The sequence below is a fragment of the Gavialis gangeticus genome, unplaced genomic scaffold, assembly GCF_001723915.1.
Source record: "Gavialis gangeticus isolate Ggan-Ray unplaced genomic scaffold, GavGan_comp1, whole genome shotgun sequence".
Taxonomy (NCBI): Eukaryota; Metazoa; Chordata; order Crocodylia; family Gavialidae; genus Gavialis; species Gavialis gangeticus.
In genome coordinates, this window is record NW_017729011.1 from 24,664,373 (window position 1) to 24,683,163 (window position 18,791).

Sequence of the window (18,791 nt, forward strand, 5' to 3'; positions counted from 1 at the left end):
GCAGCAAATCCCAATGTTTTCGCTTTCAAATGCCAGGCCCAAATACATGGTAACGCTTACAACATTTTATGGGCAAATTGGTGTTTGCACAGTGTTGTTCACGGGGAGAGTGTAAGGGGTGAGCCAGCGCTCAGTGTGGCCAGCCAGACACTCGTGGAGAGGGGGTTTGGTGGCCAGCAGAAGTGTGGTTCGGTGGCTGGTGGTCGCTCTTGCTGGGGGAGAGCAGAGTGGAAGTCTGTGTTCAGTGGACATGCTGGGAGTTGCAAAAGGAATTTCAGGGTCCAGCACCCAAAGTGGGAACCAAGCATTAGTCTTGCTCATATAAGTCTTCCCCGTTTGATTGGCATTTTACTGAATGCTGTTTTTGAACCAGTCTCACAGCAGGAATCCTACAGCCTGCAGCTGAGCAGGAACCTGGAATCCAGATAGTCCAGCAGATCCTTCATGAGATAGACAGCAATAGCACACAAGGAAGAGGAGGGGAAGTGCTTGCCAAGCAGAGGGCTATACGGGCAGTGTCGGTGGGATTATCTCTTTGAACTGATTGCAGGAGACCCTCACCCTGCTTTCCCCGTCCCCATAAAAAAATTGCCTATACATGTGCCTGCAGCCCTTGGAGGGATTCCAGATTCTCATAAGGGTAGTCTTTGGTCTAATCCAACAGACTTTTTTAAAGATGGGATGCTACTTACCATAACCATGCTTGAATGGCTGTTGGCACTAAATAGGACTATGTGTGTCAGGCTAGGCATTGCCTGGGGTTATCCAGCCAGCTAGCACAACATGAGGAAGCAACAGACCCCAACAGACTTTCCAATTCTATTTTGTCAAAAAAGGACAGTAGTTCTACAAGTCCCAAATGGGATAGCGCTGATTTTCATTTTTTTTGGCAGATGGGGTAATAAAATGACAAGAAATAAGTCCTAGATGGGATATTTTCAAAGAACAAGCGATTCAATGTGTGATCAGGGCTTGACGGCAAGCTGGGATTTCATTTTGGGAGGGTTTAGAGTCACTGTTACTTTATTGAACTACAAACATACATAGATAGCTCTTTACAGAATGTATTCAGAACCAGGGTCCTCAGTCTCCCTGTTGTCTGCAGTCCTGGGGCTTGCTGTGTTGCAGGGCACAACGCCCATATCAAGAAAATAGGTTTCCATTCTTCAGAGGAAGAATTTATGTGTTTCCTCATAAATAATTGACACATCGCCCCTGGGAGGGTTAGGAAGGATTCAGTATGAAGCTCACAGGTCTTGCCCATCCCTAATTTCTACAATTCTGTGAGCGAATTTCTTTAAACAACAATTATAATAAATAATGTATTATCTTACATTTCCATAGCCCCATTTGCCCTGAGCAATATAGTTTTAGTTAATCTTCTTCCCAGTTATCTGAGGAAGGAATGCAACTATGAGGGAGACTGAAGCACATGGGGTGGCTCCACGTTTGGCAACCAGACGTGGATTTCTAAGCCAGAGAAAGATTCCAGCTCATTCCATTCAGCTCAATAAATGCAGCATTCTGCTGCCCCCTTTTGTGTTCTCCCCCCTCAGATTCAGGTGCTGTCAGTATTTCCATGAGAAAACCAAGTTTATAACCGAGCAGGAAAAAAAGCCCCTCATTGCTAAAACTTGGCACAAGATTAGCCTGGGAAGAATTTTTAAATATATATGTGTGTGTGTGTATGTGTATATTTAACCACAGTTGCTTTAACTTTTTTGACTATTTCTTTTTTTAAATTACAGGAGTGCAAAAACAGAGAGAAGTTTTGAGGTTTCAGATATTTTTATATGTCTATGAGACAAACTTGCCTTTCTTTTCCAAACTGAAATTTTGCAGGCCATATTCCATAATGCGCTGTGGCTTTCAAAAAGTCTCTGAAATGCTGAAGTTTGCAGTGCAACCACTGTACATGCTGAGTAACTGTTTTCTATCAGGTCTGCATGCATTTATTATCATGGGCACAAAAGACACACACATTCATATTATGAAGACTTTGTAAAATTGGTTTCAACACCTGACTTTTAAAATTCATATTTATTCCATAGAGCTGACAACTTCAATTGGATAAATAATGTGCATTTGAAATAACACCGTAAACATGTATGTACCTTCCAGATGCATTGCATTGTATTGAGTCAGTGGTGATGGACAATTTAAAGAATCTATGTGTGTATGTTTGGACAGCTGGATCAATAATTCACAATTTAAAGCTCCCAAGATAGGTGTTTGTTCCAGGTTTTTTAGCCATTTTAGTGGAATGAATAAATAATTATCAAGGGAGAGAATAAAATGAAGATTATGGGGCTATTCCCCATTTTTAACATAAAACTTTTTTAATTATAGAAGGAGATTATAGATACCTGAACACAGTAGGATAAATTAATGACAAAATGTCAGAGCTGATTTCCCGACATATCACTGAATTTTCTTGCGGGTTTAAGCTTGATCCTTAATATTATATTAAGAGGATCTTTTGTGGTTTACTGTATGCATATATAAAATAAAAAAATACCTGTGGTTTATAAGAATATTTTGCTTGGCTATTTGATAATACTTGCTATGTTCTTTTGCTCTGAGATATCATATGTCATATTTGTCACTGATTTTTGCAAAAATGCCTTGTTAAATTATCTGAAAGGGATATGATGACAATTGATCTTTTAAACTATTTTTAAAAGAAGTGTTGTCTTTACTGAGATATAAATAATGGAGAAAAAATGTAAATTTTGGCTTGGCACATGGTCAACATTATTTTAACAGGTTAATGTCATTAACTAGTCAAATTATAGTTGTGATTTTCTCAGTGGTACACACAAACATTATTCCTCTAATAGTGTTTTATTTAATGGCCGGTCTTATAGTCTACAGGGTTTAGTTTGGTGGAGGAATTGGTCTGTTTCATTTGAGATTTAAGTGAACTCTATTGTAACAGCTTCTTTTTGTACCATACAATGCAATTTATGGTGATAAAAGTATATTAAAACACTTGCAAAGTTGAGGACAGCTACTGTTCTGCAAGTAGAAAGTGGGGAACAATGTGTGGAAAAGGAGAAAAGCAAAAAGGAAGCAGACCTGACATTTTAGAAGTGGTAAAGAGGCAGGTGAGGGATCTTGCAGACTGGTTATTGTAAAGGAAGAATAGCAGGATGCAGGAACAGAGAGGAAGGCAAGTAGAACGTGTACCAGTACAATACATGCCATGGTGTGTTATTTTAATTGCTGCACTCAGATGAACTGCAAACAATGTTGGTCACTGAGCAATGGATTTACACGCCCTTTCCCTCTTGTTGCGTTTAGCTTTAAGTTGCAATGAAAATGACGGTGACCACCTGGATAGAGACCAGCAATACCCCAGCAATCAAAAAACAAAGCGCATGAGGACATCATTCAAACACCACCAGTTGCGGACAATGAAGTCTTACTTTGCTATTAATCATAACCCTGATGCCAAGGACTTGAAACAGCTAGCTCAGAAAACTGGCCTGACCAAAAGAGTTCTTCAGGTAAGAAGGGCAAAGACTTCTCTCTCTACCACTGAATAAAATTTCAGCCCCAGGTTTGAGAATCCCTGGCTGAAGCACTGTGGATATTGTGCCCACTTTTTTCCTCATTTGTTGGTAATTTCTTCGAAGCTTAAACTAAATAGAGCTTATGAACTTAAACAGCGCATATGAATAAAGCCATTTATTTTTGACCTACCAGAGTTAGAGATCTTGGGTTCTAATATTTAGGGGATAGTTGTGTAAGTTAGGTGTCTGGCTTATTTTCTCAAACAGTTAGTTAAACCTAGCATGCATTTTTCCTCAGCTATTATTTTAGGGAGAAGTGAATGATTTCAGCTGCTACATTCTTTTTGTAAGTAGAGAACATAGTAGAAGCTTAGAAGTTAGGGGTGTTGGATGCTTCAGCTCCATCTAAATCTCTACTCTGTTCTTCAGTGAGTTAGATTTAATGGGCTTTTATCCAAAAGAATATTTACTTACAATGCAAGTTTGGGAGCCAGTTAGCTCTCAGCCGTCCTGCTAAAACACTGGCCACAGGGTTCTGTTCTGAGGGAAAGGGGGTTGGAAACCTTGTAGGAAAAGACCGCAGTGAGGGGTTAGTGACAAAAATCCTGGCAGGGAACTGTGAGTAATGCTAGGACATCGGCGAGTTCACAGTGAAATGAATGGTAGTAGAAGGGAAATGCTGAGAGGGAAGCTGAGTTCACCAGAGAGAGACCAAGTCCTATGGTGATAGATGAATGGCAAGAGGTAGGGTTGGAGGTAGTTCGGAGTTTCCCTGAGAAAGCTTGTCATGATAAAAATAACGTAACACCTCCTCTATAGCGCCGCCTCCCCTATTTGACATCCCATTTGTTTTTATCATCAGACTTCAGGTGCTGGGACAGATCCCCCACTTTGTATTCACTACACATCCTAACTCCTGGATCAAGGCCTCTTATAGATACTCCTCCCATCTGTACCTGACAAAAGCTGGTATTTGTGGAAGAAAGGATTTTCTGCACTCACTTTTCCATCTGCCTTCCATCACTTTCTCTCCTTCTGTTTCCTTCCTGTTTCCCAGCGCCCTTTTCCTTGTTCTTCCTGTTATTTTCCCCCACACTTGAAGCGCTTTTGTCATCTGCCCTATACAATACACCCATCAGTGTCTTTCATGAACGCGGTAAGCGACATGATTAGCATCCATCATGCGTAGCTTCTTCCTTAACTTCTTTAGGTTCTGTCTTCTCTTTCCCATTGCATCAGTTTGGACTTTCATCCATTCCTTTGCTTCCCGTTTCATGTTCTGTGCTGCCATCTTTTTTCCACTCTGTTCTCCACATTCTTTTCCAAACCTGTTATCTTATATCCAGCACCACTTTACCCACCCCTTAGCCACTGGTTCACTGCCCTTGCTCTTTCTATCGCCATCTTAAACATATACTGTCTCACATTTTTAGGTGCTCAGTGCTTTCTCCTCTTTTAATTTTGGCCAGCCTCCTGCGGTTTCATGCAGCTTCTGCAAGATTGTGTTAATGGTATTGGAACACCACTCCTTTTACTCCAACAACAGCATCTCTGAGCTGCTGTGCCTGAAGTGTTGGTAGGAGGTAGACAATAAATGGGAGAGGACTAGATCAAGAGCATCCCTGGAGGTGATAGAGGAGTGCCCCAGAAGGTTTCACGGCAGGATTGTCCTTGTGCAGTCACTCTGATGGGCTCTTCTCTCTGTGGTGGAATTGCACTAATCCACATTCTGCCATTCTCTTTGTTGGAAATTAGTTTGGGCCATGAAAAATTATGTTTTAGAGTTTGTGCCCAACTGGCTCTGTGCCTGACTTGTGAGAGGATGTGAGCTGGACATCTAGCAATTTTCAGACTTGAAAGTTCACCGACAGTAGTTTCAACAAGGCTCTTTGCTGGAGAGGTCTCTCAATGTTGCTGGTTGCTGACAGTGTCACTCATTAATGCCATTAATGCCTTTTCACCAAAAATATTTGATATTCAGTGTGTGCCAGTTATTGAACACAAAGCCACTCACTAGCACTACTGAGCTAAGGCAAGTAATATTAGAATTTATTTGCCTACCATATCGAAGATGCATAGATTCCCAGATTCCTGGACATCCCAGTAGAATGAAATTATGAACAAGTCCTACATTATACTAGGTGTGTGTGCAAACTTACCTTTTCTTCTGTGAGAACAGGTTTTATTAGGTTTGACCACAGACAATGTTTTTCTTTCTTTTTATATTATTTCTAATAGAAAGTCTGCATACATCTTCCCGCAGCTGATGAACAGAGAAGCAGCTGTCTCCAAGTCTTGCAGCACTTGTAATGAACCAATGAGCTTCCTAAGCATTTGTAGTGTAGTCTCCAGTGTTACAGGAATTGGCTGTGGTCCACCTCCTATATGGACATTCCTTTCATGTAGTACACATTATTTTTGGTGAGGGGATGGGGGGTTGCTGATGGATAAGTGGAGCGTTCGGTCAGATTTTTCATCGTCTTTAGTCAGACTGGGAAGACTTGGCTTTTAGCTTGGCTCTGTAGGTACTGAATCATCATGCACCCTTGTCCATCAGTAGCAAGGCAGAAAAACATGGGCATAATGCTTCCTCAGTTATTGTTCCTGATGTGGCTTGGGAAAGTACAGACTGTATCCCATAAGTACCTAGATTGGAAATCAATACATTCTTTCTATGTATACATGCACACACACACATTTTTAACCTTTTTAAGTACAGATTCATGCACGTATTTGATGCACTCCGGCTAGCGAGCACAGGTACAACAGCTTAAGTTCCAGGGGAAATTAAAATGCCCAATTCATTGTGACCTGTTTGGTTGGAGTTTGATAAGTTACCTTTAAGTTTCTTCTACAAAAAAATAACCCAGCTCCCAGCATGTAACACACTCTGCAAATAAAACCCCAAGAAAGGGCTTCTTGGGAAGAAATAGTGATAAATGGCATAAAGAGGTTTTTTTTAGGGGCTGGGTCTTGCCTCTTTTTGCATTAGTATGGAAAGGGAGAAAGCAGAGAGGCAGAGAGCAGAATTTTCCCCTTAACATTTTGCTGAAGGATCCCTTTAACACCCTATCGAGATTATATTTCAAAGAAAGTGGGACAAGATTCTTTCTGTATTTTGACTCTGCTGATTCCCTCTCCAGCAATCTAACACAATCGTTTTCATAAACAAACCTGGATAGTCTCAACTTAGTTCTCAGCAAAGATTTCCCTTCAAGATGCTGTTCTCCAGTCTGTTACTGAGACTCTGTGATGTTTTCAAAATATATCGTGGTCTATTTTGTACGGTAGTGTAAGATAAATAATCAAAACAGAATTTGTGCAATGAGTGAACAAGGTTCATTTGGTGATGCAGCGTCCTTCATATTTTTAATTGTGTTTGCCCCCTTACTCACTAGTTATTAATATACAGTAAATCTTAATGTGTCACAGGTAATAGTGTGAGCTAGTGAGATTGTGCTGAGAAATTAATTTTAAAATGAGCCATTCATATTACTAACATACAGTTATTACAATAATGGAGCTGTTGTAGGCAGACAGTAACTCTATTTGATGTAATTATCTGGCATCTATCACTATAGCATCCAGGCACTTTATAGCCTTAGCATCTTTGCCTTAACGTCACCCTTGAACAGATTTTTACAGATTGGCACAACAAGGCCGAGTCACGTTTCCAGGGTCCGCCAGGAAAGTGGAAATTCAGAGACCTGAGTTGAGGTCTCCCAAGTCATAATCTAATAATTTATCCATGGAACCATCCCGCCTAGTTCAGATGTCTAGCCACAGACACTCGGCTCCCCTAATTAGAGAGGTTGATCAACCAAGGGTTGATCTTGTAGCTGCTTCTATTTTTCAGTAATGGATATAGTTCACGTTCTTCACTTTTGGTTTCCTATAATCTAGCCCCATAATGATGCAGTTGAATAGAACAGTATTAAATGTATGCCATACCTCTCTGATTTTGTTTATTCTTAAATGCTGAAGACCAGGTTCTGAGTTATCTAGCTGATGGGAGCAGAGTCCCCCTGGAATAGTTCTGACAGTTAAATACAGTCGGGGTGCTCTTTCCTTTCTTTAAGGTACCCTGTTCCCAAAGTGGGCATAGAGCACCACAGCTGTGATGAATGAGTAGAGAAGTCTTACTTAAAAGTTATTTAAACCCTGTTTTCACAGGTATAAATGATGATTCTAGTTGCAAAGCAGTGGAGAATTAGATCTATGTTATCTACTGCTCAGAAAAGCAATGGTTTTGATTCAGTACCCTTGAATATAAATGTTGGCTGAAAGGGTTTCACATACACCACAATATTATGTACGATAGGGTGGTGATAGGCCTTTTATCCTGTTCTTTTTTTACATAAGGCAAAGACTTTTCAGACTCTGAATTTAGTTGATATCTGGAGTCTTTTCAGTAATAATATTAACACTCGTTCATCATTGAACATCTCTAAAGCGCTTTACATAAATTAACCAGTTAACCCTGACAACACTGCAGTGAGGGAGAGAATAAAGTAAGTATTATTATTCCTATTTTTGGACAGTACGTGTACGTTTTGGGGTTGTTTCCTGCAGCTAATGGTTAGACTCATTAAGAGGAGGATGCACACTTAAGTCCTGTATCTTCCCATATTTGCATGGAATCAATTGATAGTATTGGGGAATAGCTGTTCAGGTACCTAAAGAGAGGATTTGACTCCTATCATTTAATGGAAGATATAGGGGAACATATACAAACTTAGAAGCTTTTCCTCCTCTCTCTTTTCCAAATCACTAACATGCATACAGAGGCATTTAGAGAGCTCATAGTGGGGCCTATTGCACCATTTTGGGTAAGGATCGCCTGAACTTTTAGGTACAGGGTGAGTTCTTCTGTCTTGGGCAGTTTTTATAAATGTATCTTATCAGGAAACTGCATCATGTTTAGCAGCTGCAGTTGTGATAGCATATGGGGCTTTTCCCTGTGAAGTTATATATTACTCATGAATGTCACTTTCCATGAAGTGAGGAGGCGACACATGCATATAGATTGGGACTGCTGACTTTGTGGCTCCTTTGTTTTAATTTAATTATAAAATGACTGAATTACTCAGCTTTGTTTACAATGGACGAGTTTCAAAACTTACATAAATTATTATCTGTATGATCTTTTTTTACCTGTTGGTAAAGGGACCCTGTCAGGTTACTTATATTAAAAAAAATCCAAACAACCAAAATCCCATGGTTTTGATAGAGCTATAGCTTGTATTATTTAATACAAATTGAATCCTTAATTTTTACTCTTGATGCCAGCTGCTTTTTATATACACTCCTGGCTTGAATAATCAAAGTAGACTAATCTGCTTCCCTTTTGTCCTTTGCACATGTGGTTCCCAGTCTTCAGATGGAGCCACGCAGACAGACCCATGCAACACTTTGCAGAATCCTGTAGCTCTGCCCGTGTGTTTCTGACTGCTCAGTCAATGCCCAGAAAGGGCAGATATGGCACTGGAAAACTTAAGCCAAAATTACTTTTGTTCATTACAGCATTGGTACTTAATACCTAATAACAATGCATCAGACATTTTTAAAGCATCATGAAGATACTTCCCTAATATTCATTTTTGGAAAGATTTTTGTTTGTAATGTATTAAACCTACGCATGGCAGTTGTTTTAAATAAAGGGAAAGGCAACATTAACTGTTTACAAACAGTAAACTTCCTGAAACAAGCATGCAGTGTATGCAAAGTATACTATCCATGGCACAAATATGCAATTCCTGTGGTCAGTAGTGGCAATTGCACATGAAGATTGAGTTCAAACTGACAGCCTTGCCTTGACTCTACTCCCTGGTCCCAGCTTTGCCTGGTCTTTCACACGGATCTCCCCTCTACTTCAGAAAAGAAGGGTGAGCAGCCTTTGCACCATCATCCCCTCCTCTCTTCAGGCCCAAAAGAGGGTGTTTGGCCTGGAGATCTTGAATGGAAAGCAAGGAGGCCAGGAGAGGAGTAAGGGGGCTGGGGCACATGCATTATCGCCTGCGGAGTCTGTGAAGCTGAGGATGTAAAGATAAAATCCTTTGAGGTTGCATTTCCATGTCCCTTTCCTACCTGTGGTGGGGAGTCCACTTAAAAGGGGTGGGGAGAGGTGTTCTCAGGGCTCCTCTGAGCCATGGCAGGGGCCATACTGCCAGAGAGTTGGGTGAACATGACTTCCTTGGGGGTGGCTCTGGCTTCCCACTGGCCCACCAGCCTCCACAGGATCGGCAGCTAGCTGTACACACCCTCTCTCCCACCATACAGCACCTGAGAAATCTGCAGGAGGACAGCTTTGTGGATATTTTCTTTCCCTGCAGAGAAGATGATAAGGTCCATTGCACTTGGAATGACAGAGCTTGATCCTGCTCTTACTGAAGTAAGTCAGGGTGAGGTGCAGTGGGAGCAGGACTGATTCATTTTTAGGTAATATAGCACAGTAACTTGAGACCTTGTGATAGATCAGCACAGGGAGCTTCAGCTGATAAACTCTGACCCAGGAGGTAAATTGTCTCTATGGAGTCTGAATAACTAGCATTACAAGCTTGTCTGTATCTATCTACACTAGGTCGAGCACAGGATCTTTAATGCCATTTGGAAATACAGTAGAGACATGCCTCTACATCTGGTTTGACACATGCTTTTTGGGTTTGTTGTATATATCTTTACTGATATTTCATCTGATATAACCTAGCAGTGTATTTTATTTGAAAAGTAATCTAGAGGCACGAGAGGGTCACCATTACCTTGGGAACTAAGCTTTGCCAGTTGTACTGCTGGACATGAAGAAGCAGCCCTTCATCTTTTTGTCTCCTTCGTCTTCATCTTTTGTGTCAGTCCTAGTTAGAGAGACCATACCTAGTCAATACAGCAGACTGATGGAGACCTAGTTGCACACAGATAATTATACTTGTTGCACATTGATATTGTTGATTCTAAAATTATATTGAACACATTTTACATAACTGTTATAACTTCATAGAAAGTTTCACAGAACATCTTAAAAGGGAGAATTGGACAGAGAGTGGGAGCTAAGACATTTTAGAGAGAAGAGAGTCAAGAAGAATTTACGGGGAAACAAGGACAAGTCTTTTAGTGAGAAGAAAATTGTACCACCTCTTTGGCTCCAGAGGGTTCCTGACCACAGCTGTCAGGGACAGGGCCAAATACCATGCAGAGGGTCTGTGGCCTCTGTGGCACATGGTGAGAAAAACAGCTTGGACTAGTGGATCTGAGCTTTTGCATGTCAACTGGTTGGTTTGTGCCCCATCCTGACAAATGCTTCCTGAAAGCAGGAAGCCACGTACAGGAGTCACATGAAGCTAGTGACCTTCTAAGACTTTCCTGAGGGTCAATAGGGGAAGATTCCTCTCCGTCTTCCCCAGTCCACTCATGTCGCAGTGCATAGTCTGTTTACTTAGAAAAGCAGGGGACAAAGAAAAAGAAATGCCTTACATGCCAGACAGAGAATCCTTCTTGCAATTGGGTACAGCCTGTGGAGTTATGCTAGCAAAGATGGCTGCTCTTCCAGCACACAGAGTCAGTACAAGCATCTCATCCGATTGAGGCTTTGATGAATTTGTGAATTTGCTTTTGCTTTTTTTTCCAACAATGCAGATTTTTAAATGCTACCCTATTATATTAAATTATTTCAGGTTTGGTTCCAAAATGCCCGAGCCAAATTCAGACGGAACCTCTTACGTCAAGAAAACACAGGGGTGGATAAGACTTCAGATTCAACACTCCAAGCAGGGACCCCATCAGGCCCTGCCTCAGAAATATCCAATGCCTCCATGAGTCCATCCAGCACTCCCACTACCTTAACGGACTTGACTAACCCTACTATGCCTACTGTGACATCTGTCTTGACGTCAGTGCCCGGAAGTCTTGAGGTTCATGAATCTCGAAGTCCTTCACAGACAACTCTCACAAATCTTTTCTGATGACTCTTTCTCAATAATTTCTTTAAAAAAGAAATTACTCTTAGTTGAATTCCAAGTGTATTTTAATAGAGGCTTTGAGCAACTGACTAACCACAATTAGGATTTCTCCTGAAAACAAAAGGAAATGTATTGTTCTGGTATTACAGAGTATGGACTAAAGAATAACTTGGAAGATCTATCTGCAACACAACATTTGTGTAATTGTACAGTTTTGTGGACTGAGCCAGGGAAACAGCAATTAATTTAAGTTGGCTGAAGCTTCTGTAATTTCAAAGACTGCCATGTGCCTTATATACTGTTTTATCTACACACTTTGGATTACATGTCCATTTTTCTCTTTTTCTCTCTGTATATTTATGACCAGGGCAAAAATGTTAAGAGTTTGTTACTTTGAATAGTCCTAAGCCCTTCATTGGTTGCTTTGTTGTTTTAGAATTTCAAGGTGGAAGTCTGTTCGAATATCAGAATTTGTAAAATCTAACCAGTAATAAAACCACTTATGGAAACTACTTGGTAATGGCTGCAGTTACATTTAGCATTAATTTCACAATCCTGATAGGCTGTCTGTATTGAAATGGATTAGAAAATTGAACTGCAGACACGGTATCTGCTTAGGGTAAATTCTAAATATGATACAAATATGCCTCCTTTCCCCTAAAAATATATGGGTGAAAAGTCCAGTTTGTATAACTGGTCTAGAGAAATAAGTAATTGTTAGCTGCAGGTAGAAATTGTCACTGAACGTGGCAATTCAGAAAAAAACCTGTTTAATTTAGTTGCTGAATCTCAGTTTCACATAAGCTGCCATTGGAAAGGAAATGGATCTTGCATTTGTGCTACAGAAGGTGTCTGTCCCATTTCACAGAAAGTAGTGTGGCCAGGATCATACTGTTTCTGAGACAGACATTAGGTCATGATCCCCAGAAACAAAAAAAGTATTTCTTAGATTACTTATCAACATTGGTGGATAAACTAAAGACAAAACTGATTCAGAAACATACGGTCTTTTTTTGTAATGCTTTGAAGGAATAAAGAGCAGGTAAGCCTATTGTTACCAGTACTAATAAACATGGCTATTCCTTCAATCATGATGTCCCGTTTGAATTGAATTGAATTCCTTCTCCAGTTTTGAGATCTTTATTCTTCGGAATATCATTTGTGCTTTGAATGTTTTACTTTTTACATATATTCTTCGAGACGTTAAAGAAATAAGTAAACCTCAGCAAGGTTTAAATTCAAGTTAGGATGAATACAATCTATGCGATTTGACCAGGGTTTATTTAATTCAGATTTTGAGTCATACTTACCATGCTTAGGGTTATTTGTACTCTATCTGGTTGCAAGGTTTTTCAGTCAGGATGTGCTAGGTTATGCATGGCTGGCCTGCTATAATCTTCTCTGTTGTTCCCACTGGACAAAAATTGGTAGAAGATTATTCCAAGCAAGCAGTAACATAGGTGCCAAGATTCATGTTCTTTGCTGCTCTCAGTGTACTGAGGATGATTCATTAGGCTGGGCTCTGTGGAAACAATGTTTTGGGTTTTAAAATGCTATTTTTATTCAGCTTTCTCATCTGAAATTTTGTAGTCCTTGTGTTTGCCAAATTCCCTTTCAGGCCAGTGAGAGGCTGCAGTGCACAAATATTGTGGGACTGGGACCCTGATGTAATTAGGATACTTACTAACCTTGTTCACACTTCAGCTCTAAAAAATAAAGGTGAATAATTTGAGAGGCAAGGAATTCCCCATAAGAAATCCTGACTAGGTAAGATTTGTGTGAGAGGTTTTATTCTCATCCCCCCAAAAAACTGTTTAATATAGTCCATTAAGGTTATCTACAATGACAAAGACATGCTTTAAACATATTTTGGGTTAAGTTAGCAAACTTTCCCAGGCACCCTGAAATGCTCTTTTTCTTGGCAAAATATCTAATGAAGAAATAATACTGGTTAGTGGATTATTAAAAGAGGATGTATCTACCTTGTAAAAGGTGTTCAGAAACAGATGTTCTACTGTATGTAATGTTTTGTTTATTGTCAATGACCTTGGGCATTTTCTTTTTGTTAAATGCTTAGCTGGATCTTTTATTGATTTAAAAGGCAATGTTGGTCCAATATGAAATGGATACAGTCTGTAATTAAAAGTCTGCATATTCACATGTAATCAAGACAGTTTTAAACAATTTCCTCCTAAATTCAAAAGTATTGTGGCAAAATGTAGTTGGTAAAATTTTGAATAGTCCTCTAAAATGCAGTACTACTTTTGATATCGTGTGTTTTAACTACCTGAGACTGCGTACACATGGAAATATCTTTGAAATCAGCTTTCAATATTGCCTTTTCAAATACCTGAGATTTGTGGAGGGGAATACTCTAGTGTTATTATTATCTAAAACCTAAAAAGGACAATTAAATCAATTGTCTGGTTTAATCAAATCAGGGATTTTGCATATAAATAAGATACCATATTCTATGTAGGGCCTTTATGTAGGGACATTAGGATTCAGTCACTGGCTCCAATGACCTATGTTGTCCCCATGATTGTTTCAATCCTGTGGTATTGTTCAGTTGTTTAGAGCTTGTTGGTTTTGAATGCTGTACATTTTTTTACTACTGCAATCCTAATGTTTCCTCACATACTTGTACAGTTCCACATTTGATGTACTAGTCTGAAATTCTGTTAAAAACATGAACAAAAATGGAAATGATATTTCTTTGGAAGTGTATTTTTACTGTATATCTAATTTGAACTAGCTGAACATACTTATTTACATCTTGCATGATAGGTGTGTAGTACATTTTTTAAAATATAAAAGAGACTTGAGAGTAACTTAGATCAAGAATATAATGAAATCTATACAAATATGGAAATACATACATTGATTCATTTGCTACCCTTTGACTCAAGATACTTTTTGAAATACATTTTCTCTAGATTATTTCAGATAATGCAGATATTTTTTCTTGGAATTCATGCATAATAGAGAACATTGAAAGGGATTTCACACTGGAAAGTGTCTCAAGTCAGCCAACAATTCAGCAAACGCGATTTCCTTCTTAGTCAAATAAAGGGAAAGTATATTTGATTATAAGAATGCTGAACAAATCTATCTGTATTTAGGGTAGAGTTGTTTAGCTCTACAATTTTTTAAAATGAAATATAAAATGCACTGATACAGTTCACTATTTACAGCTCTGAAGATACTTCTTCAGGGTAGAGGTGCAACTTGTAGACTGAATCAGAGATGCATAAGCTTTCATAAGCAACAGCTCACTTTTTCAGGTGCATCTTTGGGAAGCTGTACCTGCTGCACATTTGTGTTGCATCTGACAAAATGAGCTTTTAATTATGCCAGACACATGGCTAAGATGTTTAAGTCAAGGATGTTTCTGCCTTGAGCAGGGGGCTAGACTGGATGACTTTGGGAAGTCCCTTCCAGCCCTACTTTCCTATCATCCTACAATCTCTGATTCAGTTAACCTATAAAGAGCAACTCTACCCTGTCTTCTGCGTGACTTCAGACTAACACAGTTAACTACCTCTTTCTGCACATTTTGTACTTGGAGTAAATATTATACATTTTTGGAGGGTACGCTATATTCTTCAAAAGGAAGGAGAAGCTGAATCCCTTCTGTGAGAGCAAAAGTCACATCAACCCTAAATGTTATGGGTGCAGCCAGCACCTATAAAATGGCCTGGCTTCCATAGTACTAGAATGCATTAGCTATTAAGAAAGTGCATATTTAAAATGCTTTCCTAAAATGTGCTTGGCATTTGCAGTGCATTGCAACATAAATATGCTTTACAAGAGAAAACAAAATAGAATTAGATTCCTGTAACAGTCACATCACTTTAATAGGGAGAAAAGGGAGGGGATTAAAAAAGGAAAATAGTGAGGCTTAGAGCAATAGGGCAAAGAAATGATGATACCAAAGGATATCCAGATGGCCTAGAATCAGTCCCAAGTACGTATGCTTTGTTTTTTTACATTCAGTGCCTGGATGCTACAGTGTTAGGGGCTTTACTAAAGCCTAGATACAGAGACAACTAATGAAAGTTGAAAAAATAAGGTAGAAATAAGGTAGTTGCTTTATTACTTTAGGATGAGGTATAAAACTAGCACTCATACTGTGTGACCTTTACCATTTTTCAAGTACAGTCAGTTTATGAAGTTTCTCGGTTTGGAAGATCTCATGTGAACCAAATGGAGAGCTAGAAGGCAGACACGGAGCGTGACACGAAGAGATTAGTCAGGACTTTGGGGGAATGCTTATTTTCCTTTGTTTTCCTTCCACCTTTTTCTCAGCATGATCCTTCTTACCATCTCCTACAGCAATGTTTGCTGAGGGTTGCTGGCAGTATGCTTTAACATTTCATAGGGACAGGCCAAATTTCAAGTTTGCATAAGTGATACGGTTGAGGATGGTCTAGGTATACTTGATCAGTGCAGGATCGTGGACTAGAGATGATGGCATCTTGAGACCCCTTCGTGTCATACATTTCTATGATACTCAGTTTTGCTACTTAGCAGCCTGCTTCTGGACATCGTTTATACAGAGACCTGTAAACGTCCTTCTCCCCGCACGGTATTTTTTGTTTTGTTTTATTTTAATAATATTTGTAGCTTTTTTGAATTTGAGTCACTTGACTAGCTTTGTGACACTGAACGTTTCAAGTTGGCTGGTCAAACTGATTCAAGAAAAGGCTAGGCTGGATGAAAACACGGTTCTAGCTGCAGGTCCAGATTAGAAGAGGACTAACAGCCCTGGAACTTACTCCCTTTTGTTCAGGCATCTTGTATGGAAACTTCAGCAATTAAATCCAAGGGAGCAAAGGGTCTTCTTTAATTTGTGTGTCTCGATAGCCACCCTGTTGCAGCAGCAAATGAGATGAGGAATGTTCTAACCATTTACCCAGGCAAGGATGGATGGATGGGTGATGGATGAAGAAGGCTAATTAGGTGTTTTTCCTGGGTCTGCATTTCCACCCTACTTCAGCTCAGAGTTTGTTAAGTAGCAGCTTGACTAGGAATATTTGGAGCTTTGTCCTTTTACAGGTTTAGCCAGTATCAGGCAAAGAGGTTTTTAACATGCAGACATGTTTTTGTGCTGCCCATTCCACTCTTGTGCACTTCTCATACACACACAGGTGTAACTAAGGAGATATTAGACTTTTATTGTCTGCGGTGCATTTAGCCCCTGCTGTGAGCATTTGAACTGAAGCAAGGATATTGCTGGGTATGTGCAGAGAATTGTGATGGATTTCCCTGCCACTGGAGGAGTTTATTCCTCTCTGGTCCCATTCCTGCCAGGGATGACTTTGTCTCTAACTAATAAAGATATTTGTGAACAGCTGATTTCTGCTCCTGCCCCCCACACCTCCCTTCTAAAATGCACCAAGTAGTCTGTGTATATTCAGAGGATTCAAGCTAGATTCTTAGAAGTCTGTGTACAGAAGTATGGTGGCATAATACCTGATGCACATTAGGACTCGGGGTTTGCCTGGCTGCAAGCACGACAGTCACATATCCAACATTTGTTGCATGCTGTGTATACCAGCACCTCCATGCACACACACTTTTGCTTTCAAAACGACACCATTGTAAATCCATTCCTAGACCTTACAAAAGCCTTTCTCCCTTCACTGCAAATGATTCAGTCTGAACTCTGCTGGGTCCCATACCTGAGGTCATTTTGTCTGAGTTTGCAGTATCTTGGTTTAAAAGAATAAATACATCAAACCATAAAGTATACACAAAGCAGTTTCATACGCTGCATTAAAGCATCAAAATCTTCCCTTCTATATGTCAATAGTAAGATGAATGATTAAGGTTATAAGACCTAGAGTCTGTACATTTTATTCCCAATATAAAAAAAGGACAAGCATTAGACCCTTCATTTAGCTGTAATGAAAAGTGTTTGAGAGGATCTCAGGGCTGGCAAGTCTACTTCAGAAAGGGAATAAAAAAAGAGACTTTTGAAAAACAGGAAGCTGGGGGGATTAATGTAGAGAAGGGGAGTAAGGAGGCAACTGAATCCTAGCAATCTTGCTTTCACTTTCACAAACGGGGAAATGGTCTGTAATTCATTGTGGATTTTAGCAGTTTAAACATTGTGATTTAAAAGTGGAGAATGACTTTTTTTGCTGTCAGAATATTCAGTGAATTATCAGTAATCTGAAAAGGCAATATATGAAAATGGCCTCACTATCTAGCAGGCGAATAACAGACGTTTTACAAACAAACATGGCCATTTGTGTTGCCAGCAATGCATTCCTCTCAACTGCCATTACAAGGGGCAATTCTGCCACCCAAGTATCACTGCAGCCCCTTAAACTGAGGGCTGTCTCCTTTCCCAGCAGTGCTTTAGCAGCATTAAGGAGGTAACATAGGAAAGAGATATATATTAAATTAATCATCTAGCTTTTAAATTAATGCCATTGTCTTGTTTTGCTATGTTCTCCCTGATTTTATGGGTAAGCTACCAGATTTATTCTTTTAAGATTCCTGGTGTCATGGAATTATTTCCTGATTTTGTCATTGCGACTGATTTTGGCTCAATGCCAAGAAGAGAACCAAATGATGAGTGTGCATTATTCATTATACATTATTCTCCATATTTCCCTAAAAATCCATGTCAGAAATGTCAGGTAAAGAAAAGCCTAGAACTTCAAATGCTTTGGGCTATATTTCTGCTGCATTTAGTTGCCTTTTAGTGAGTTTTTATTCTTTACCTTGAAGGATTGTAATCAGCTTAGTGAGCAGACAAGCCAAAAGAATGATTCCCAGTTGCAGTAGCAAATTTTACTTGTTGACTGACTGGGAATGAATTCACAAATTCAACATAATTTCACCAAGGCCATAAGTATAGATTGCTGTTATAGAAAGGAATTTCTATTGCCCCCATTTTTGCTACATATGTCCTTCTTTTACTTCAAATTTTGCTATTGTTTCTAATTAAATTGGTGTTTGTTCTTACTGAAGAGCCTGGTGAGAATAATGATTCTGATCAAGCGTTGTTCTATAAAACGGTGCTTGTCAAAGGATCAGTTCTTAAAGTTATGATCAGATTAATTCACGGTTGTCAGCTTTTTCTGGGCTCCTAGTCTAGATTTGATGCCAGTTTCGTGATGCCACTCTCTTTAAATCTAGTTTGGATGTATTCCTTTTTTTCACTGGAGTAAAGCACAGTCTCTTCAGAACAGAGTGGAAATGGCTCATATTCTGATACAATGAACTCCTTTAGGATGGCGATGCATTGGATTGTGCAAATTGTAATTCCTCTTTAAAGGATTACACTTTGATGGAAGCTGCTCTTTTGTCA

General features: G+C 39.5%; 1 protein-coding gene across 4 annotated transcripts in view; it reads left to right on the forward strand.

The window, feature by feature from the left end:
• LHX2 (LIM homeobox 2) overlaps window positions 1-14,176 on the forward strand; it is a 40,204-nt gene extending 26,028 nt beyond the window's left edge. For 3 of the 4 annotated variants that reach the window (XM_019510883.1, XM_019510881.1, XM_019510882.1), the window contains 2 exons: window positions 3,304-3,509; window positions 11,183-14,176. In XM_019510883.1, the coding sequence (XP_019366428.1) occupies window positions 3,304-3,509; window positions 11,183-11,470 (494 nt within the window). In that variant the 3' untranslated portion in view covers window positions 11,471-14,176. Of the gene's footprint in view, window positions 1-3,303; window positions 3,510-5,753; window positions 7,592-11,182 lie in introns of those variants that run through there. The other variant, XM_019510884.1, reaches the window with a different exon arrangement.
• The last annotated feature ends 4,615 nt before the right edge of the window (window positions 14,177-18,791 follow it).